Source organism: Silurus aristotelis, assembly GCF_946808225.1.
Source record: "Silurus aristotelis genome assembly, chromosome: 8".
Classification (NCBI taxonomy): Eukaryota; Metazoa; Chordata; class Actinopteri; order Siluriformes; family Siluridae; genus Silurus; species Silurus aristotelis.
Window position 1 is genome coordinate 14,713,271 of NC_139581.1, and position 24,442 is coordinate 14,737,712.

Sequence of the window (24,442 nt, forward strand, 5' to 3'; positions counted from 1 at the left end):
CGGTGTGAAAGTGCTCACGTATATGCATATATGTATGTAGAAAAAAAGAAGTGAAGAACATAATCTAAGCTAAGTATAATAGGAGCTCTTGCTCTTTCTCCGTCTTTTGTTCTCTATTGGAGACGTCGGTTCGCCTGAATGTGTGTGCGGGAAGTTTGTTCTTAAAAACGTCGAAGAGCATATTCTGATGAAGCAGTGATGCACCGGGTTTTTTCTTTGTCTGCCTGTCTCTCATGCATTCTCTCTCTCTCTCTCTCTCTCTCTCTCTCTCTCTCTCTCTCTCTCTCTCTCTCTCTCTCTCTCTCTTCTCTTTCTTTCTCTCTGTCGTTCCCAAACACATTTTAAATACTTCAAACACCTTATCTATAACTTTTTTCTTTCATTTGTAAGCAACTAACCCCCACTCTCCCACTCCAGCCATGTTTTACAACCCCCCCCCCCCACCTCCACACTCCGTTTCTCCCCATCAGAGGCTTTATTCAGATGAAAGTGACAGGCCCCAGTGGAGAAGAATGCAGCAATGCAGAACAGCACGAGACAATCCTGTGGCATTAAACAGCCTTGCCACTTTGTGTTTGAGATGTTCAATCAAAATGCTAATGGCTCATGCAGCAAGGGAGCAATATTATTGTTACACTAATTGATAAGAGAAGAAAGATGGAAGGGCCCGCGTTTGCAGCCTGCTCTCAGCCACTCTGTTTTAATTACAATTACAAAAATGAAAGGGAACAAATTACTCCAATGACTCAAACAGCAACAGTTTGTTGTTGTTGTTGTTTTTTTGTTTTTTTTTTGCTTTGCATAATAAGTGATATACATTATTGATTCATTTTTTCAATGCATAATTTATTTAATGTTTAATGTCAATCAACTGGAGACAATGGAAATAAAAACCGTCTGCGTCGCGTCACAGTAATGGAAAACTGCATATTTTTCATACCGACGTTCCCAGACAGGTCTGATTTTACTATTTGCGATGAGTGAAATAAGGGCCGTCTCTCTTCTCGCTCTCGGCATGAACCTCGACCCCTAGCGCACGAATCTCTTTCCTGTCCTGTAATAACCTTGAAGTAACCTATTTGCCAGAAACAAGCTGCGATTGACTTGCTGTCATCTGCATAGACATGTTATTCCCAACGTAATCACTGGATTGGGGAACCAATCTTTTTTTTCTGTTAGGCATCTAATTGCACCATGAAATTTCTCGAATATTATAGTTGAGAAATGTCGTTCTGTAGGTAATTTTTTGATGCTCCGCTTCATCCCTGAAAAAAACAAACAAACAACAATAATAGATCATTTGATTAACAGGCTATAGTGTTACTTGCTCTGATTTAGTTGTTGTCTGTGAGTTATCAGATGCCCTAATATTTGGTATTTTATTAAATTGTTGACCGTATATGAACAAAAGTATTGGGACAACTGGCTTTTCCAGCCATATGTGGTTCTTTCCCAAACTACAAAATTTAAAGCATACAATTGCATAGGATGTATTCCAATGCGGTAGAATAACATTTCCCCTTCAATTTAACTAAGAGACCCAAACCTGTTTCAGTATGACAATGCCTCTCTGCACAAAGCAAACTTCATGAAGAAATGGTTTGGAGGGAAAGACTTTGAGTGGCCTGTTATAAAGCTCTGACCTCAAAAATATTTAACACCTTTGGGATCAATGGGAATGTTGACTGCACTCCAAACCTCCTTATCCTACTGTACATCAGAGCCTGACTTTACTAACATTGTGACTGAATAAGAATAAATCTTCCCAGAAAAGTGAAGGCTACCAGCCAATGGGGATTAAATGTGGAATAAGATGTTCAAAAAGTGTACAACACTTATGTTGAGTTGTCCATTAACCTTTGTTTTTGGAGTGTATGTGACGAGGACAAATCTTTTAGTCTCAGTCTTTATCAAGTGTTGTAGTTTCCGACAGGGTGAATGATGCGAATCTAGTGAGATGATGCAAATCGTTTAAATAACTGTTTGCACTTAATTTTTTCTCAGCTACTCATCATTATCCCCAACATGTTCTGCCACTGCTTATGGGTAATTGCATCACTTTTATTTGAAGGGCAGCTCAATCAGCTGCCTTGCTTAAACCGATCCCAAAGCTCAGAAGGAGAAGCGCTGAACGGAGTCGCGTACAAATTATAAAAAATATCAAATAAAAAATAAAAACGTTTTAGCCAAGTGGACAAATTTGCTTCTCAGTTTTTCACTTTGTTCAGTCGGAAGCTTGGGTGAGAGCTGGAGATATAAAGGCTATCTGGGTTCAGAGTGAGCGGTAAGCACCACGAGGGCATGAAAAGAATCGATCTGACACGGGAGGTGAATTTTTCTGCCTTTAAATGGCACCAAGTAGAGGCGTAAAAGGTTAATGAGAACAGTTCTCCTGGGTGGCACTTGCTAAAGGCAGGCAGAACTGAAGGAGCAACAGAAGAAGAGCAAGGGAGGGTGAGCGAGGCTTGGAAGCAGAACCCTAAACGTGTTTTTAGATGCCACGTTTGAAACTAGCCCAGCTTAAAGGAGAAAATGTGTGAGAAATTTCGAGATATGACATGCCATGTTTCTCTGCATGACGGTGCTCCAAACTGCAGGGATGTAATTGGCACGCGGCTGTTTGGTGGGATTATGGGAAAGACAAAACCGTCGAGTTGTGTGCACGGCGTAGATACCGGACTGTCTGACGGCAGCCACTTTTAAAATAACGGAGTCGAAAGAGGTGGCCGACCTGGGCTTTTCTTTCAGTGTGCCTATTTTCGCCTGTCCTTCTCACAGATAAGTTTACAGAGAGAGAAGGAGGGAGAGAAAAAGAGAGAGAATTGGCTCTTTCAGCCTTTAGATTTTATTTCAATAGGTTCTATCTCTTCGGAACAATGCCAATGGAAAAGCTTATCAGGAGCAGTCTGAGGCGCAGAGGCCCCAAGCAATGTGTGGCGAACATACACACACATACACGTGGGCACACACACACACACACACACACACACACACACACACACACACACACACACACACACACACACCACTCACACACACACACACACACACACACCAGAGCTTTTATTTGTCTGCTCCTTCATGGCCTGTTAAGTGTATTTACTCCTAGCAGTCACATTATATAGACAGAACTTCCATCGACCTGCATCCTGATTCTGTCGGGATTAGCTCAATGTAGGGAAGAGGAGAAAAGATCCTCATAGCAGTTCTTTTGAACCGACTCCCGCTGGCCATGAAAGTATACCTAAAGGCTAGTGTAAACTCAAACATCTCTTTCTCTCCCATATATATATATATATATATATATATATCTGCACATATACTGCTTGTATACATATATGCAGTATCTTATGAAAGTGAGGATACCCCTCACATTTCAGCAACCATTTTAGTATATCTAGTATATCGACAATACTATAGAAATAAAACTTAATATATAACTCAACATACAGCCATTATTGTCAAAATAACTGCCAAACAAAAGTGAGTAAACCCTAAGTGAACATGTCAAAACTGTCAAAACTCCAAAGTATCAATATTTAGTGTGAGCACCACTGTTATGTAGCCTTAATCCTCCTGGGCATGGAATTCACCAGAGCTGCACTGGTTGTTGCTGGGATCCTCTTCCACTCCTCCATAATGACATCATGAGCATCATTTTAGACATCTATTCTCCACCAATTCTAATTTTCAAATCCTCAGAGATTCTTGCCATGAGGTGCCATGTTGAACATCCAGTGTTCAATATGAGAGAATTGTATCCAAAGCCCAAAATATTAACTGCTCTAATACAAGATACCAAATTTGTATGGGGTTGTCAAGCAGACATAAACATGAACACGATGAATCGGACATGTTGCTTTACATGGTTACACCGCGTAAAGCTGTTATCACTTAGGGTGCACTCACTGTTGTTGCCAGCTATTTAGAAAATAACAGCTGTATATTTTTTTTGGTGGACAGTAAGTCTTTATTCATCTATACTATTGTCCCTTCTAAAATGAAAAATGGTGGCTGAAATGTGAGGGGTATACTCACTTTTGTCAGATACAGGTATATATATATATATATATATATATATATATATATATATATATATATATATATATATATATATATATATATGGGCTGCCAATCGATTATATTATTTAATCGTGATTAATCACTTGATTGTCATGAGTTAACTCATGATTTAGTCGCAACTTATTCACAGATTTTTGTCTAAATATACATTAAATTAATACTTTTTACATATTTTAATATGTCTACTGTATAGCGGCCACCCAAGATCTTCCACTCCAACCCATGTAAAACATATCTTCATGGAGCTCTCTTGGCACAGGGTGCACAGATTTGAGTCTCCTAGTTTTATTGAAGGGAAAATCGAATGCTGCGGCATCCATAGACAGTCTACATTGTCCATATAGTGTGTGTATGTGCGTGTACATACACCGAGTATAAAAGAATGTAGATTTAAATGATTGTCAGACCAAGAGCTAATTTCTTCATTCTTAAGAACACTGATACACCAATCTCGCAGCTGTCTCAAGGCTTAGATTACTTTTTTTGTTTTGTTTTGCCAGCGGATAATCACCATATCTGCACATATGAAATAGTTTTCATAGTGTTTACTAGGCCTTTATTTTTCACCATGTCACTTTCAATAAACAGAAGAATATAGCACAGGCGTCGCCCATCCCAGCAACCCCCCCACCGCCCCCCCCCCCCCCCAACCCGTCCAAACAACGTTCAGCCGTCTCCTCTTTGTTCATAATGATGAGAATCCAGGTGCTGCGGAGCCTGAGTTGAGTGAGATTAATGGCGATAGGAGGGACGGAGGTGATGGTCCTTGCCGAGCATGATTAACAATGACACGTTCATGAATTTTGGCTCTGTTTGGATATCTCACAATGGTAATGGTTTGCATTGGTTGTGAAAGCCCAATGAAAACCAAAAGTGGCACGTTATGAAGAAGACAAAGTGAAAACATCACTGGGGACGTCCAAGTAAAAATGCATCATCACGTGTGTGATATAAGAATATAAGAATGTGCAGTGTGAATATATTAATATCTCAATTCTTTTTTTGTGCACGGCTCCCTGTCCCGAAAGCTGCTCTGAAAATGTCACGCACTGAAGCAATATGTAAATACAAGTCTCCATGTAGGATGTCAGAGTGGTGCGGCAGGGAGGGTGAGTGCATCATAGATTCATTTGCTGCATATTTTGTTTGTGTTCCTTCCCAAAAACATGATGGTGAGGCACTGGTGTGTCTGTAAGAAGACATTTAATCCTCAGTGGTTCAGTTCATATGCCAAAATGAGTAAAACATAAATGCAAATGGGAATCAGTGTATGAGCATATACAAAACCCTGTGATCAACTTCCTTCCCATCCAATTTATTTGTAATTTTTGGAGTAAGTTTTAGCACCACAGTATTTATTGAAAAGCATGAATTTGGAAAAACTTTCCGACTCAAGGCTTAAAGAGGAAAAGCGACGCATTGGCTTCATACAGATAAAGACATCCTGGCCTGTGTGGCAGTGTTGTGTTGTAGCCATGGCGACACTGGCATTGTGAATTGCAACAAGCTGTACTAATGGAGGGCCATGTTAACAGGCACAGAGATAAGAGCTCCTATAGCTTTGAAACAATCACCAAAACACAGTGAGAGAGCCCCTGATAACGCTTGTCTTTGCTGAATGGAACAAAGAGAGATTTGTTTCAGTACCTTTGTTTACTGATGTGTCATGCAGCATTGTGATGTGTACATTTTTGTGAATGAATTTCACAATTAATTTTATGCGTCCTGTGTTCACCCCACTTCAAAAAGAATCGTATAGACTTATTTCCTGACCTGATTATGTAATAGCAGTGTCCTCCTAAATGTATCAAGCTAGGGTTAAGCTGATATTCCTAGAATGCACCTATGTAAAGAAATTTCTTGAAAAGGTAACATTTATAGCAGCCTGTGTTAGTTCCCCAAGTCTAAGGGCTGCAGTATAGCCCGCATCAAAAACATCCTCTTTCTCAGTTCATCAGCCTTCAGGACCTGCTGCTTTGTTCTCAGAAGCTTAGATGCCTGGACTTTGTAAAGAATCAGAGAGCTCTAAACAAGGCGAAATTCATCCTGGAGCTAAGAGAAAAGGAGAGCATCTTTTCACCGAAGAAAATAGAGAAGATCCAAAACCTGAGTGGTTTTTCACTAATCCTGAGTGTAATGTAGCTCACTCTCGGGATCAGAATCTGGCAGGTGTAAAGAAAGCAAAAGCTAAACAAGATTTTCCATTTGGCATCAGCAGTGTACAAGAACAATGCAGGAACTCCGATGATCTCTAACACAGCAAGAGTTTAGCAGTGAGTAGTTGTTGAACTAATGATGAAAACACTCAGAGACTCTTGCTTGCTTGCAGCCAGGGTAGGACCCTCAGAATTGCTTTATCTTAACAACATAGAGACTTTTATTTGTTTTTTTTAGAAGTCACTATATGCTGGTCATGGTTAGGGTGTATCCCAGGAACATTGAATGTGAGGATTGGATCCCAGTCCTATGTAGGACGCAATACACAAATTCAAACATACGATTGTAATGCCTTAAAACATCATTTTGGGAGGTGGAAAGATACCCAGGAACCTAAAGAATATCTTAGGTGATGCACAGAAACACTATATAGATGTTAATCTAAGATGGGGATTGAACAAGAGACCCTGTTGCTATGATCTGTACCCACTGCTTCACATTACCACAACCTTTAAAACTTTTACTAGCGCATGAGGAACATAGTTGCACATTTCGATAGGTACTCTACATAATAGTTTTTCCTGTTGAATAATAAATGTGTAAAATCAAACATGTACCCTTGTGAATAGCAATAGTACATTTCATTGACTTTTATTGACAAGTGCCTGTCTATTACCTGCACTAATTAATGCCCCACCATAGTTACATTAGCATTTGCAATCACAGGTCAATGCACTTGTCTTTATCTTTGAGAAGCAGCGTATGAATCCTGCTCAGCAATGGCAGTGTGCAGAGAAAGAGAAATGCCTCTTTAGGTAATCAGCAGATAGTCTGACTGTGTGGTCAAAAAAAAAAAAAGAGCTACTAAGTAGAATACACATCTCATTTTTAAACACACTTTCCTGCCTATCACTTAAAAGCCATCTCCATCATCTCTGCAATAGAATCCTCACATTTCCTGTAGAAAAGGTCAATAAAAGAAACATGTACATGTGGCCGACTCGAAAATTGCAGTAAGAGGAAATTGGGAGAATAAGCGTTGGACTTTAAAGTGGTAAAGCATGTATAGTAGGAGGAGAAAAGGGGGTGGGGAGCTGGCGATATCATTAAAATTCCATTTCCTTCCTTCTTGTACTTCGAAAGGGTTATTAAAGGAAATTGTAGGGAGAATATGTGCAACGATCTGTTGTACAACGATCCTGGATGGCTTTTTGACTCTGGCAGCCTGCGAGGCATAAGTAGATTTCTGACAACGTATAAATCAAATTATAAAAATGACAGCGAGTGACATTTTGCAGTGAGCAATCCCCTTATGCATGAGACGAGAAGGAAAGAGAAGGAAAAGGGGAGAGAGAGAGAGAGAAAGAGAGAGAGAGAGAGAGAGAGAGAGAGAGAGAGAGAGAGAGAGAGAGAGAGAGAGAGAGAGAGAGAGAGAGAGAGGACATTGCATTGAAGAGTGCCTTTTAAACTGTGTTTGTGAAGGCCTATTGCTTTATCTTACCCACGCTGATCGGTGGGGGAGACAAAGAAAAGGCTGGCTGCTCAGACATCCATTGGCTCAGCATTATTGTGTGGAGAGTCTCTGAGGAGAATGGACAGCTGGAGGTTGACCACTACCTCAGGCTTTGGTGAAGGTCAGGGGAGTCTGGCCCATTTAGATTTGCTTGGATTTGCTCTTTAAATTAAACCAAACTGATAACACACACACACACACACACACACACACACACACACACACACACACACACACACACACACACACACACACAAACAGCACGACTGAATAGTCATTCTTATAAGAAATCGAGATATTCCTTGTGCTGGTTCATCCCACATATACACCCAAACTAGGTGACCACTATTGCATCATCTTATTCTGGGAATCTCCAGTTAAATCCCACACACACACCCATACACACACTACACTTAACCAAACAAAGGACAAAGCCCAGATCAGCAGTCTGAAAGGAATAGTGTCTCACCCAAACAATTACGAATTCATAAAGCATTGACACCACCTGAGTCAAGTGACAGATTTTTCGTGATCTAATGTTTACCAGGAATTGGAGCCACATTGCCATTCACAAAAGAGGAGAATAGTGATGGAGGGGAAAAAAGAGAACAACAATCGTATCTGTAAAACTGCAGAGTTTAATTGATTCTTGCCGTTGTGCTCTGTTAAACACGACTTTCATAACAAAAAACTGTTTGGAAGCATTGCAGGAAGAAGCGCTTCTCACTAAACGCTTTGCCTAAACTTCACCATGCGTCACACAGAATCAGTGTTTTGCAAAGTCTTTTCCTGAAAGCCTGTGAATTGGAGAAGGAATTCTACATACACAATCCTAAGAAAATAAAGGAGGTTGTCTGAGGGATGGACAAATATTATCAAGCTGATTACAATATCCATGAAAGCTGGTGATATATATAATGCAAAGATAGCCTACGAATGACTATATTTACCTCTAATAAGCTCCTTAGTCCTTAGTTCTTTTTACCCTGCCCTGGTACTGGTGAAACCCCCGTCCATTTCATTGCCTCCTTAATAAGCCCTGGTTTTGTAACACAAATCATACGTTTTTAAGAAAAATCTGTCACTTGACTATTATGAACAGTGATCAAAGACACTTTTTTATGAGGACCGCTGGGTTTAAGCGTGTATTTTATTGCTGTTGCCTGTAAGTGCTTATGCATTTTTAGGTGTCATATAACTCTATGGAAACCACTCGTTAGTGAAGTGCTATCAATATAGCACTGCTTAAATTATACAACTAAACAGTACATGGTTCTTTAAGGATTTGTAATGGTGCTTTAGAAGCTATTAATCAGATACTAGAGAGAAGTATGAGAACGATATCTCTGACTTATAGACTTAGTATTGGAGGTTAATATTATATTAACCAAAGCCCTTTTCCATGACATACTAAATTACAACTACTGAAATATATACTATGTTACCCTATCTACCACATTTAATTTCCTGTAGAACCACTCGTTCTTGTGAAAATACCAAAAAGGGTTTCCGGTATTTACCTAACACCTTCATAGGAACCCTTCCAAATGCTTTTATCTGAAGATAGATGATGTCTTCTATGTCTGAGGGGTCTTGAAAATCAGTCAAGACCCCTCAGCCCCTGGAATATGTGTTGGGAGATGGAAAAGAGCAAAATTTGGACAATCTCTAGCTCTCAGAGGGATAGTTTGGGGAATATGTCTTACAGAGATCCGTAAATTGCTTCTACCCTGACCATATATCTGTCACTTTATCCATAGGCAGTGCACAAATCCACCGTATGCTGAGATCTGTTTTTTAGGGGATGTGGGTGGCAAAGTCTCTAGCCAAAAACTGCTCAAATACACAGTCCACTACCAGAGAGCACGGGGGTGTAAATAAAATTGCTATGTAAGTTAGGACGCAGGCTCTCGGGTATCATCAGCCTCCACTCAGTAGCCATATCTCCAGCCAGGCAATTTTTTGCCGAACCACTCTGAATTACAGCAGAGCTCCCTGATTATGTGCAAGGGATCCTCTATTACAGCCTGCGCCCCTGCTATCTTTGATAGATTATTAAGCATCAGCTTTCAGCTACATTAAGCCTTGTTAAGAGCAGTGTCATAGTCAAGGATTACAAGGACATGATAACAGGGAGGGCACACCAGATTACGAAGAGGGCTATCTATTAATGAAGGTGTAATTTGCTCCTTGTGCTCTCCAGACCTTTGCCTGGACACAGTGTGGAGGGTGAGAAAGAAAAGTGTGTCTGATAGTGTGTGTGTGTGTGTGTGTGTGTGTGTGTGTGTGTGTGTGTGTGTGTGTGTGTGTGTGTGTGTGTGAGAGAGAGAGAGAGAGAGAGAGAGAGAGAGAGAGAGAGAGAGAGAGAGAGAGAGAGAATGAGAGAGCAAAAAAGATTGAGACAGAGAGACAGAATTTGAATGGGTATGTGTGTGGGAAGAGGTTCTTTGAAAGCTATTCTCTCAGGGTCCAGTTGAAGTGGCTCTTTGGCCCCCATAAGTGCCCCAGGATGTTGCTAATGCCAGCCCACTTGCATGCCATCAAAATGTGAAGCATGCTACTTTCTCAGACTTGGCCTCTTCGTCTGTCTTGACATAACAGCTCTCATTTCTCTTCTTGTTTTCTGATGTCTTTCTTTCAGCCGAGAGCCTCTGTCATCTTCATACTATATTTCATAACAATCTGCAGTATATGTGGTAGCGCTTGTGCGTTATACAACATAAAGATAGTCATATGCTACTCGGGTTGTGCCTTTGTTTGCAATTAGCAAGTCCTGTTAAAAAAAAAACAGTGCAGCAAGATTTGGGCTAATAAGGATTAGATTAGGTTTTAGCATTATCAAGCTGACTACAATATCCATGAAAGCTGGTGATATATATAATATATATAATGCAAAGATTGCCTATAAGGGACTATACTTACCTCCACAAAGCTCCTCAGTCGTGATAACAGTCCATTTTTTTGTCTTTTTTAATTTTTTCATTCTTAGCCATTGCGACAATGCCTGGTGCTAGCCCTGACACTGGTGAAACTCCCGTCCATTTTATTGCCTTCTTAATAAGCCCTGAGTAAAACCACCACAAAAGAAGAAAGACTGTGCAGGAAAAAAGGCAGTTCACTGACCGTCTACTGGCCGGCCTATCTGAATAACCTTTAGATGAATTAGAGGCATGTGGGCCAACTGTGAGACCCCCTCAGAGTGCATCTTCAAAGGTTGGCTAATAGTAGCACACAGCTGGAATTCAGGCCATCAGATTGATCAGGCCTATCTTAAATGGCAATTAAAAAAGGATAAAACACCTCAAGCTAAAATGTGCTTTTCAAAAGCTAGTCTTTACCGTTTTCCTTTCCTTGTGTTCGGATCATCTCAAAATATTGATCAGGGGCTGAATTACCGGCCTTAAGCTAATAGCTGTGGCGACTTTGATCATTTTTCCATGTCTGGTTTTACTAGCTGTAGCATTTTTGCAAATGTTTAATGGTAATAATTTATCTTTGTGGCAGTAATGGATTAGTTTGTATAAAACTACTCACTTTGAGCACAAATAGCAATTTCACTGTTATCCATGGATCTTACACTTAAGTGTTCATTGTTTATCGAGCTACAGGCAATCGGACCTACAGTCAAATTTATTCATACGCCTTTTAATACGTATTTAAAATTCACGTAATATTTCATTTTTCAGTTAGAACCTTAACACTGCTCTTATGTCAAGTGTTGGGTACAGTATACCAATATATAAAGGATGTATATAAAATGGAATACAACTGAGAGACAGGCTTTAAGACCTGTGCAGCACAATGCAACAAATACACCTTACAGTATATAAATTATTGGCACAGTCAAAAAGGTTATGGATCAATTATTGGCACCCCTGTATGTAGCATTTTTTTTTTTACCTTTTTGGGTCAAACATAAAAAGTTTTTCTATGTAATACAAAGCAATACAGAGGAGTACAGTGGAATCTAAGGCATTCTATGATGAAGAGTATCTCCATGTCCCAAAGTTCATGCAGTTTATAGCAGGATTCCTTTATCACATCATCACAGGTCTTGTTGGGAACTTGTTTAAGTTGCATGGTGTTTATATACATGTCTAGTTTTTAATGATTACAAGTGACTTTGCATTAAAATATGTAGATAAGAGATGCCATAAAAATTGTGTACATTTCAAAACTCATGACTTTTAAATTGTGACTAGAGTACACTAGAGAATACTTAAGTATTGCTTTTACTATTGCTATTATTGCTCTTCTAGGTAAATTGCCAAAGTGTAGCTTCATCAGAGCCATACCATCAAAGATTCGGAGATCGCTACAAGAGTGTTTAATATACATTTTTTTTTCCCTCTGGTTATTTCTTTACCTCTCTCTCGTGTTTTTCTCGGCACTGAATAACTATCTCTGGCTCGATCTTTCTCTGAATATTCCTGAAGGCAGCATGGCTTCTTCTCTCTCGCCTCTGCTTAATGCTGCCTCCTGGCTGCAGTCATCCGTTAGTCACAGCGCTACTAAATCTTGATGTGCTCTTAAACGTACTTCTCGGCATAAAGGAAAAGAACGTGGCAGGTTGACTGAGGTGCAGAAAGACAGCAGGAAGCAGAAGGCGCACCAGAGCTTTTAATTTCCGCTAATTCACCCTGGCGCTGTCCCAGACGTAGTGATTAAAAAAAGGAGTGGAGATGTGCTGGAATGGCTCTGTAATGTACATTTCCACATTTGATTATACAAGCAATTATGTTGCACTTAATAAAATTTTAAATTGTGCTAAGGAGGCCGTAAACGTTGCATGGCGCATGGGCAACATATGCTGGCAGAAAAAGTCGCCCCCTAGACTTTAGTCACTCGGTGTAGTGACTACACTGTCAGCATCATCCCCTTTGGTTTGAAAAATGTGTGCCTGAGAAAATTCCAAGATTTATTTTTTTTATTATTCAATTATTTTGTTATTTTACAAGTTGGTGTCATAGGGGTCAAACATAAATCAGTAAATAAAGTTGATTCAAATAATTGGAATTAAAAGTGCAATTAGAGCAAAGAGAATCAAATCATCAAATGTGGATGATAGTTGGTTATTAGTTCTATAATAAATCCAGTGATTCTGTTTCGATCATCTGTTATGATACAAATTCTTTTTGCTCTGGAGATGTTTTATGACCTGATGTATTGCTCGTTGATCTGTATATTGCCTTATTTGTTTTGATGAAGATACACATAAATCTGAAACATATGTTGGGTTTGTAAATGGATGCAGGAGGCAGCGTGCATCAGGGAAACTGTCCACAGCTTCTCTGTCTGTGTGTGTGTCTGTGTGTGTGTGTGTGTGTGTGTGTGTGTGTGTGTGTGTGTGTGTGTGTGTGTTGTTAATTAGGCAAGAGTTAATCGTTGATCTCTTTGAATGTACCATATGTGCTGCAACATTAAAAGTCTGGGCAGAGTCATAGTGAGTGGCTCAATTACATTCTATTAGTGTTATTCCTCTCTGAAAGATATTGTTATGATCTCTCTCTCTCTCTCTCTCTCTCTCTCTCTCTCTCTCTCTCTCTCTCTCTTTCTCTCTCTCTTTCTCTCTCTCTCTTTTTTTCTCTCTCTCTCTCTCTCTCTGTCGCTCCCTCTCGTCACTCTCTCAGTGTATAAACACGTTTGATGGTTTGATTTGAATCTGTCATGCTTCTTCAGTCATGTGTGAATTTTATGCGCTTAATGTAGTGTATGATTACCCACAAGGAGTCCACAATGCAAATGCAAAAGTCAAGTTGAAAGCGTAAGGCGAACTTGTTGCCTCGATCGATTCCTTCGACGTTTGCATTTTTTTCCTTTGATTCCATTATTTTTTAAAACCCAAACCCAATTATTAGTTGTATGAACTCATTTACAGGTTTAATCCCATCCTAGTGTCTTTAATTGACTCATTCAGGTTAAAGCTTGTTTGTTTTACTTATATATTAGTCCTGTGTTTAATCGGCTGCTGATGGAGTGCAGTGAATTCCTGGGTGATATTAGAATGTGTGCATTTACATTAAATTAGTACTCAGTCTCTCTTCATTATATGCTAAAGGTGAAGGTCATTATTTCTGTATATTAATAAGGAATAAACAGCAAAGTGAACTGCAAATAAGAGTAAGTCTGCTACTGTTCGAGCTTGGCCCCATTTCTTTCCGAATCAAATTTGTAGTCATTGTGGAAACAAGACTTGGCTTTCATTAGTTTTCTTAAAAAATATATATATATATTCCTATATAAATGGACTATATCAGTTTTAGCAGATGCATGCTTATTTTGTGACAAACATTGCGAGAAACAGATTAACTGAAACAAAACTTGCTAAGGGCAGGGCAGATGGATTTAGTCTTTAAAAGGACTTTTCCATTGAAAAGATCAGAGCTTGGATTTTATATATTTTTTTATATTAGTGTGAACGCTCTAAATTGGATTTGTCTATGCAGAGCGCTCCTTATCACACGAACTCAGCTCCTCTACCACGGATTATTAGGTTGTTGGTTTTTTTTTTTTTTTTGCTTTCGCATTTTGCTTTTTTGAATCGTGTTACTACTGTGCACCAATTTCTCAACCCACAGGATGAAATATTGGGTAGATGGAGGGAAGCTGGGGTGAAGGGGTTTCTCTTGGTGCTTTGAGTGAAAAATTCCCACTTTTTCAAGTGCACAGTGTGTGTCTGTTTAAGTAGGACAGTGAAATTGATGGCCCAGTGCTGCTAGGTGACCTACATACTCAAGCCTGGACAGAATAGATCCCTGAACACACACAAGTAGGGATGTAGGTGTGAGCACAAGCACATTGCCCACGTGCTTCTGATGTTTTCAGAATGACACTTATGAGAGCGAGGGGTACATTTTGTTTCTTACCCTGGCAATCTTGAAATTCTAATGCTTAAAGTAGTCTTATTTTAGCATTCTTCTCGACTGTCACCGTGTCACAAATTCAGTGTGGAGCACACGGTTATTCTTGTTTTAGCATGAATTGCTTTGTGTGTGTGTGTGTGTGTGTGTGTGTGTGTGTGTGTGTGTGTGTGTGTGTGTGTGTGTGTGTGTGTGTGTGTGTGTGTGTAATTTAGTTCTATAGATTATACCAGTGGCATTAAACAAAACACCAGCTGCATCCAGTTCTTTGCTTACAGAGATCCGGATAACATGACTGAATAGTGAAGTTATTTTTCCTGGCTATAAATAAGACATATCAATTTAATGTGATGTTTTGTTCCATACAGGCGCTTCATTTTTACCACTTTTCACATAGCCACAGGCTCTGAACAGATGAGACACCTGTTTTGAATTTGCACAGGAAGAAAAAACAGATTTCTTCGTTTATGTACTTTTTTTTTTTTTTTTAAGCTTTTAGCTCTCGGCATCTGTTTATTGTTGTCGTCACAATCAGACCAAACTTGGTAAATCAAATAAAAATTATAAAAGTACATTAAGACTGTTTTAACAGCAGTTTTTTTGAGAACTCAGTTTAAGCCGCTATATTTTTTAATACTAATCACACTGGTTTATGTAGCATTATAATTGTGTATCATTTACAAATTTAGAACGACACAGGTCCTGCAGGCTTCAGCAGTCTAGTTCCTGTCTAGGTTTATCAGCTCTCCTGTGCATCTCAAGGACAACTACTCGAACATAACAATTCCAAAGTCATAAAATCCCAGCAAATGAGGAGTTCAGTAATGAGATCTATTGGTTTAGCTGTTGCAAAGTTGACTGCTAGGAGTTTGGAACGGCTAATTAGGCGTAATGATTGAGGTCTCGTGGCCCCGTGTGAGGCCTAAAAGAGACGGGGCTGCAAAAAGATCCGGATGCATTATTCAGCAGCAGATTAAAGCGAAGCGCAGCCCCTTTATGGTCATTTACACTGCTGGGGATTAGTTAAGAAAGAAAATGGGTTTCGGTAAGAGAGAGGAAGTATCAGCTGTGTGAGGGGATTGTGTGTGAACTTTAACCCCACCCCTAAGCTCGAAGATTTGCCTCAGATTTCTTTAGCTGTTCTTTGACTAGCACCTGAAAATAACAGCTGAACAGTCAGTGAAAAGTAAACGATACAGATTTATTCTTTTTTGTTTCCCCTTCGTTTAAATGATAAACACCAGAACTGGAGGTTGGAGTGTCTGAGCCTCTGCTGCCAGTAACAGCATTTATGCATCAAGCATCATGTTATGAAATGAAAAAAGAAGATTTTTTTCTACGCTCTCTTAATTTGTCATGCCAATTGCTTCCTTTGAGAAATTCCTATCATGGCTCTCGCCTTGATGTGTCTTCTGTAATTAAGGCCCAAATTGTTTTGATGCTGGTGTAATCACATTAGCCTTTGCAGAGGAGAAGGGTGAAATTGGACTTGTTGCTCCAGCGCCTGTGAGAAGGCAGCAGCCTGCGTGGAGTTTATGGATTATGAAACAAAGAACTGTCAGAATGCATCGTGCTCAAAGCTCCCTCCCATATGGCGCGCCATTACGGGGCCTGTCAGAGCTGAATGCACGGCCACAGACACAATCAGCTCTTCTTTCATATAGTTAAAGACAAGAACGAGATAAATGCCGGGGAATGATATGGAAATATTGCTTAATTTTAATGCAAATGTTTTGTGTTTGTTTTTGGTCAGTATATTCTTTATGTTGATTTCTTCATTAATTCAGTTATTGAAGAGGTTTAGAAACCTAAATCATTCTGTATTATAAAAATGGATGGAATTAGTGCTCATTGAATTATACTGAGCTCATTCGCTTTGAGAATTGAATGCACCAGTTAAAGCACAATTTCTTTGAATGCAGTTATGTACATTTTCTTTTTAATCCGATTATCCAGGATATTGGAAACAAATTTACAAATGACATTTTTTATCTAAATTCTGTCATATACAGTACCAAATGTCTGTCAGTACCAAAAGTCAAAAGGCTTTTTTTTTTTTATTGTGATTATTAATTAATTTATTTATTAAGTTTGAAAGTATTTTTGGTATTTTTTTCATTTATCTATATTTGTATATACACATAATACTTGCATACACACATTAGTATATATCAAATTATTTGAAAAAAATCTAAAATAAATGAATAAAAAAATGAAATAATAAATAAAATCTTGCTTGCAGTAGCCAGTTTGTAGTGTATATTCGTCAATTACAGCCAAGACCTGAGGGATTCCCTTATCTGTGTGCTCAGGGTTCCTCAGTCTTAACCTTGTAGCTGCACTTTTTTTTCCTGCAGATGGACGCTGCTGACTGTGCACACTTAGCACCTTTTCTCATCATCCATCTTCTTTAATGAGGGAGGATGAAGTTAGATGATTAGCCATTAGGAACGAATGGCTTCCTCTGAAATGCTTGGTAGTAGGGTTTTTTTTTTTAGGTAGCTTTTGGGCCGTCTAATGTTACTATAAATCTTACTGTAAACACTCCACTCTGTGAGAGAGCGAAGGACACTCTCATGTCACGATTATTCTTTTTTTTTTATTATTTGTGTCATCACACAGAACCTGTGTGTATTTCTGTTTCCAGTCGTAGCTCTACAACTGGCCGCGAGTTCAAGGTTTTAAAGCGGAATGGCGGCACAGATGATAGGAATAATGGAGCCCTCCTTGTGAAGTGAGATTTACGGCTAGTGAACTACATCCGTGGTATTAATGGTGTGCCGGGTGTGTTTCTGGTTGTGTTGCTGCCTCCTAAACCACCTTTTCGGAATCTAAAACTCCGCAGAGGCCTCAGCAAACACGGCATTCAGTAAAGCATGGCGATTGATCAGTGGAGGAAGTGTATATGCTTCCTGGAGTTTAAAGCTCTTTGAGCCATCGCTGCAGATTCGATAAAAGGCTTAGCGAGGATTCTGCCCTCCTTGGAAACAGTGAGTGAAGAATTCAAAACAGCTTTGATTTTTTTTCCCTCTTAGTAGAAACTTTTACTTATAAAAGAAGCATTTTATTGTTTAGGAAACGCAGACGGTTTTATAAAACACAACTGAAATGCTGTTCGAATTCGTATTTGTGGTGCATTTCCTTTTTTTTTTTTTTTTTTTGCACACTCTACATGCACGTGCACATGCACAAGCACACACACACACACACACACACCGTCGAGTATAAAAAAAGAAAGATTTATAGAGTACCTTTCACTGACTATATTTCTTCGCAGTAACTTTCACATATTCTCTTTTACACCGCTGTTTCTGGCTTGTTTCTGTTCGAGCCGCCTCTCATCCAAGTCATTATAATGTAGCGGGATGGCTGCTACTACAATCGATTACGCTGTCTACTCTCATTTACTTTACAAGGGTTCCTAGTTCTAAAGAGCTTACAGAGAGGCTAGTTTTCTCTTCTTCCATCTCCTTTTTGATTAAGAGGATGTGTAAATAAGGCCACAAACTCTCATCAATGCATGCCAATCTATTTATTGACGCTTAAGGATCATTCTCAGTGTTCCTTGAAGACTTCTCGGTGCTGAACAATACAACCTCACCAATCTGCCCTAGGACAAGAGAGTGCTCATAGATATATCGGGCAGGGTGAAAAAATTTGGTACACTGACAGATTTGTGTGTGTGTGTGTGTGTGTGTGTGTGTGTGTTCTACTTTCTGCATTCATTATTAATGGAGGATACTATGGGCTTATTTAATAGAGTAAAAATAGAGATTAATCAACTCTGGGTCATATTGAGAGCAAATCAAACCAGTACAGTGGTATTCAGTGTGTCTGATAGGGAGGGATCGCTTCCAGGAAGCCTCCACCCCCAATTAAAAAGACCGTTCAGAGAACTTTCCGAATGGTTAGCTCAGTAGCTCAGTGGTTAAGACAATGGACTCTGAATTGGAAGGTCACAAGTTCAAATCCCAAGCTGCCACTGCTGGACCCTTAAGCAAAGCCCTTAACTCTCAAATGCTTGGTTGTTATTTGCTTTGGATAAGGACGTCTGCCAAATTCCGTAAATATGTTGCCTCACGCTTAACAGTTAACTAAATGAACACTTAAGAGAGATTTTGGAGCACCATAGACGGATAGCACTGTTACACACTATTATCAAAACAGTGGTCAAAAGGAATATCTTTTAGAGTGATCTCTATAGTACACTTCCAGAGACTTGTAGAATCCACACCAAGATGTCCTGATGTTCCTGTGGCTTGTGGTGCCCTGACATGTTACTATTACACATTAATGTAGTTTTTTCTTTTCCTGTGTCACATAGCTGTCTGTGTATAACAGACATAATGTTTGTCACAATAGCTGTGTGTGTGTGTGTAGGTAGAAAAAAAATCACTTGGACTGATATTATCATCTAAATAACAACAACAAAAAAATGAAAATATAAAAAAGTCATGTTGTTGGATGAAGGTTTGCATACTAAAATGATTGTAATAATGATAACATCTCACTTTTTGGATTGTGTGGATGTGGTTTGTGCACCTGTGTGTGTGTGTGTGTGTGTGTGTGTGTGTGTGTGTGTGTGTGTGTGTGTGTGTGTGTGTGTGCGTGCGCGCGCATTTGAGAAAGACTGCAGGCAGTCATTCGGAAAGCGCAGCTTTTTCCTTGTTTAATATGCAACATGCAATCTATGTCCCATCTCTCCTCTGGGAAGGATATGCCGCATTGGTAATAATATCTGATTTGGTTGTGTACCTCTTCCCTTCAAATACATCGAACTGCTCCGGGCACCCTCAGCTGTTTAAGCAAAGGTCAGTGGAAGACTCATTGATTTAGCATTTTAATTTTATTTGTGCCGGGCTCCGAGGGGGACTGGCATTAAGCGTGGCGGAGGCTCTTTGTTTTGTAAGAGGCTGTGAATGTCTGCGTGTCTGCGGAGACCAGGCCTGCCTCGCTCTCTGCCTAATAAGTGTGAGATGCAGCCCAGACACCTCTGTAATAGCCACTAACACTTATTATCCTGCCCGAGATTGGAAATCCTCATGTTGTCATTGAGGGATCTCGAGCAAAAAGTTTAACAAGGGAAAATAGAGTAGAAAAATAACCCCCCACACACACACATACCCCTTAAATGCACAGACATTTTACACAATGTTACACTAGCACCCCGTCGCTTTGTGTAAGTAAAGCAGAAACGGTTTTAGATGCCTGCACACAGCTTGCTCGCTTCACATGGATGACCAAATGAATGGACTGGTCCTTTTTGTGGGTTACAGGCAGAAAACCCAAAGTTCTCCATGCCTCTGACACACAGAAGCAGATGTTGTTTAGTTCTCTTGTGCCCTCTCCTACGTCTGACTTTGCCAGGGCTGTGGAGAGACCTCAGCACATCTCATTCTTCATTAAGAGATTCTGTTAGCCACTGCGCTAGTCATCCTTGTCATTAAGCAGCTTGGAGTGCTTTTGATTGGCTGCCAGCTCTGGTGCCGGGCTGGGAGCTCACTCTGCCGATACTGCCCTGAACTCTGACACAGATGGCCAGAGAGATCGTTACCTGATCCCTCACACAAGGTTTTATACAACCTGAGTGTGCTAATTAAGACAGAGCAGGGAGAGCATTGTTCTGAGGTGCTTATGCTATGATGGTTTAGTTTTTAGGTTTTTTTACCAAAGTGCTTTATTTATCAAGAGTATATCACATTTTGTTGATATTTGTACATACCAATAGCGTGTGCACTTTTCCTACCTTCATGTAATCACCATCTAGATTATTCTGAATGATTTATTTTTATTCTAAGGTATAAAAACGGTTTTCTTTCGGTTTGTAAGGTGTATAATTTTGATTGGATTTGGTTGTGCTGTAAGAGAGAGATATCTAGCATATAGGGTACAGCAGGTACAGCAGCCCACAGCGGCCCCCTCCGCCCTGTTACTGGCGCCTCCCTCCCATCTGCTGAGAAATTGCACTTGACAGCTGATTTGTTGGTTGTCAGAAGTGGTCGTCGGGCGACTGATAAGGGTACGGAGGCCCAAGATGGAAAACTAACTGCTTCTCATGATTTCAAAGGCAGCCCCATCAAGGCACGGTCTGCAGACACATGTAAATGTCTGCCAGCAGAAGAGGGACATTTTCCCTGGACTGTTTTTCTCTTTATAAGGCACCTATAGTATTAAATAAACGTGAACATTTCCTGAGGGAAAAAAAACGCATGTATTCTATCATTATATTGTTTTTTTAGCTTGTTATTCACTCTCACTTTTTTAAACAAATGGCTATTGCCATTGCAGCAATATGCAGGTATATTGTAACAATGAACAAAGGAAAAGGAATGGATGATAAGGCGGGATAATCAGCCCCTAAGAGAGTGGGACCTTAGCCGCAGATAGGTAACTGTGACATCTTTTCTGATTAGCTGACGCAGCAGGCCGGCTCTGCAGTGTTTAAAGGTATAAAAGCAGTGGATGTGGAAATGGCCCCTGGGGTAAATGGGTTGAGACAGGCGGATCTGTCAAACAGAGTGGACGCATCAGGTATAGAGAGAGAATGAGAGTGAGAGCGAGACTGAGGCATCAGAGCGCTAGCTTCTCAGATCCATATGCCTGTCACCCAAGGGCTTACCTGGAAAGGTGAGAAGAAATAAGAGAACAGAACATATTGAGGGCTATGCATCAGAGCCAGGAGTGCAGAGTGGGACATGGTCCAACCTCCAGCCAAGCATCAGCCTGAGGCAACAAGAGGATGCCCTAATGGGCTCATACAGGAAGCCATTGTCAGAGGAGAGGTCACGGTAATTGGCTGCAAATTGCACTCCAATATACGCCCATGAGAACCTGAGCCAGCGGCTTCCATAACTCACGCCATTTCAGGGCTGTCAGCCGGAGACACTGCCGCACCATGGCAGGAAGAGGAAAGGAGCTTCCTCTTATCAAGAGGAGGAATTTGCACCAGTGACATTAGCGCAATAATCATACATCACCTTCTAGTCGGTACATACAGAAATGACCGCTGTTAACCTTTACAGCGTTCCAACAAGAAGGGCTTGTATATTTACACTCTGACTCATGCCACAGATATTAGTGCACCATCCAGTGACCTCCTGATACTTCAACACAATAAATTCAACCATTTCCACAGTGGTAAATGTTCTCCTCCCCAAACAAAAAGAACTGTACTTATAATCACTCAGAGGTCAAGCCAAGTCATAGCGAAGCCCGGAGGATTGTTTATCTGGTGCCCTCTTATCAACCCTCCTGCTTTTTTATCTGCTTTTATCACAGTAGGCATGAAGAGGGCTACACTGCTTCCTGTTTTAGGTTCTCTCTGAACCACGTTGACCCTCTGACCCTCAGGCTTATCTCGCACTTTTCCGAAAAGCCAGACGCTGTGTCTAAATCTAAAATGCAGCACGGTGCCACAAGCCTATCCCCCCAACACTTCTCTTGTGTTCTCTCTTGTTGTTCGAGGGAGGTTCTGTGCTATTACTGATGGGTGTGTGGGTGTGTTTCTGTCTGTGTTTGTGTGGGTATGAATGCTTCAATAGCCTGTATGTAAGTGTTATTTCCCAATTTGAAGGATTTTTTTTTTTTTTTTATGATGACTAGTTCTCTCTCCAGAGGTTTGAATGCTCTTTTGTTATTCACTAGATCCTTAGTGAAACAGTAGGATTTTGAGACAGTGTTTTTTTTTTTTTTTTGTATGGTTGAGAAAGCTCTTAGCTGAGACATTTAGCTATATGGAAAATAGTGTCATGCACTGAAACACCAGCAAAGAAACACCAAATATTTAGTAATGGGATTCAGATGCAGGGTTGGCTCTATGAATCTAATTAAACGGGCTTTGAGCTTCCTGCCTCTCCGAGGAACATATTCAGAGCTATTTTAATAATGCCCAGGTCTTCATCTCTTTAACAGCAAAAGAGCCCCTGCGTTGTACTGGATACATAATTTGCACATCATTAGGAGCCAATAAAGTGTAGATTGCTGCATGACTCAATGACTCATTTATGTCTGCACCATGCAATATTAGCAATCAACAGATATTTGTTGCTTTTCCTGTCCATTTAACGGCTTCTGAATTAGCTCACTTCAATCATGTGCTTTATTGTCTTTTTCTCTCCTCCCCCTTTTCCCAATCTTTTTCTTCTCTTGCCTTTCTTCTACTTCCCTCTCCTGCAGGATTTGGCTTTGTAACTTTCGAGAATGAGGATGTGGTGGAGAAAGTCTGTGAGATTCATTTTCATGAAATCAATAATAAAATGGTAAGTCAGTTTCACTTCAATTTTTTTTTTTCAGACCAGGGAAAGGATTAATATTTGATTGCAGGCACTGAGTTGGTTGTTATAACAGCTGCTATGCTGGGAGACCGGCTGGGTGGTCTAGAAGCAGGGAAGCAGAGAGTCGTCCCTATTCCCTGCCATCCTGGGTCTGGGCTATGGCGTGATATTGATGTGCACTGGCCACATAGCATGAAATTGTGTCTTGGTGCTCTGTCCACCAGACTGGGAGAGACAACCTGTCTATTCCTTTAGCTGCAATTCCCTGAACCAATGGGAGCTGGAAGAAGAGCTGGCATCCATTTAAGGGCCTTGTTAAAAGCGTATGCTGGAAAGATTGTGGGGAGATTTAAAAATCATAGCCTTGGCAGCGTGAGCATTGTGGTACTTGACACCCTGCTTACTGTTTTATAGTTTCTACTGAATTTTTTATTCGATTTCTCACCTGCCTGGGGTTTTTGAATGAATGGTGCATGAGGGACAGGGTTGCGACCCTGAGGCTAAGACGGTAAGGACACCATTTTGACTAGCAAAGCATTCCTTTGACATGCACCATGTAGCAATAAATTCAGTGCTATTTGAGAGCTTTCCACTCTCGTTCCACTTTATCACCAAGCTGCAGAATTACTAATGAAGGCTAGAATGGAATTCCTTGAAAGTAAAATAAAAAGGCGCTTATAGGCCTCAAACATCTGACTTGTCAGACCTGTCATAGCAACTGACTTGCATCTGTAAAAGCCATAACTATAGTTGCTAGCGCCTTTGTTAAGCAATGAGTCCCCATTCTCAGACGAAACAGGGCTACACATGGAGACTGGATGCTGTCTACAAAACCCACATGCACACTACAAGCACATTATTGATTTTTATATAATATTGCATCAAATTCCCTCATTGTTCAGGGAGCACCGAGCAAATTTATCCTTTTTTTCTTCAGTCGATCTCTCTGAGCAGGAAACTGGCTATCCATCGACTGGCAGCATTAAATTGGACCATAGGGGGATTGCATGCATCGTTAGTACCAGTTGGGGAGTTTAAAGGGAAAAAAAAGCCGTAGGACAGGGTGGAGGTAGGGAGAAAGATTCATCTGCTACATCCATTATTGGCTTTCATCCATCTAAAAATGACAACTCTGTTATGTTTTTTTTTTCTGGCCAACTTGGACAATATGTTGAGTATTAGGCAGTAAAAGCAAGGAATGAATTGAAGGCGAGCACGCTGGAAATCAGTTCTGAAGCATATCCCACTGTTTCTCTGTGTTTGCTTTTTCCTAATGATATCAAATGCTGTCGTCTAGTTGCTTTCGCCAGAAAGATCAAAGTGGTCTCTGAAGCATCGTTTGCTCGCAAGCTCTGTGTGAATATTTGACTTGCTAATTCATCCATGGTAATATTGTTATTATGATGAATATTTCGCAAAACGCCAGTAATGATCTCCCTCTGCTAGCAGAGGTCCAGCTCGATACGTACACTACTTGCTTGGTCTGCAGCCATCTCCGGAAGCACCATCTGTGACCCACTAGCCCTGAGCTTTGGGTGAGTGGAGGAGCTCTTTTT

The 24,442-nt window shown here is 40.3% G+C and overlaps 1 protein-coding gene across 19 annotated transcripts in view; it reads left to right on the top strand.

The window, feature by feature from the left end:
- Window positions 1–24,442, top strand: part of msi2b (musashi RNA-binding protein 2b) — a 242,108-nt gene that overhangs the window by 147,415 nt on the left and 70,251 nt on the right. For all 19 annotated transcript variants that reach the window (XR_014534699.1, XM_083548636.1, XM_083548635.1 and 16 more), the window contains exon 8: window positions 22,789–22,871. Coding sequence is in view for 18 of the 19 variants with exons in the window: in XM_083548636.1 (XP_083404762.1) it covers window positions 22,789–22,871 (83 nt within the window). In the remaining variant the exon portion in view is untranslated. The remainder of the gene's footprint in view (window positions 1–22,788; window positions 22,872–24,442) is intronic.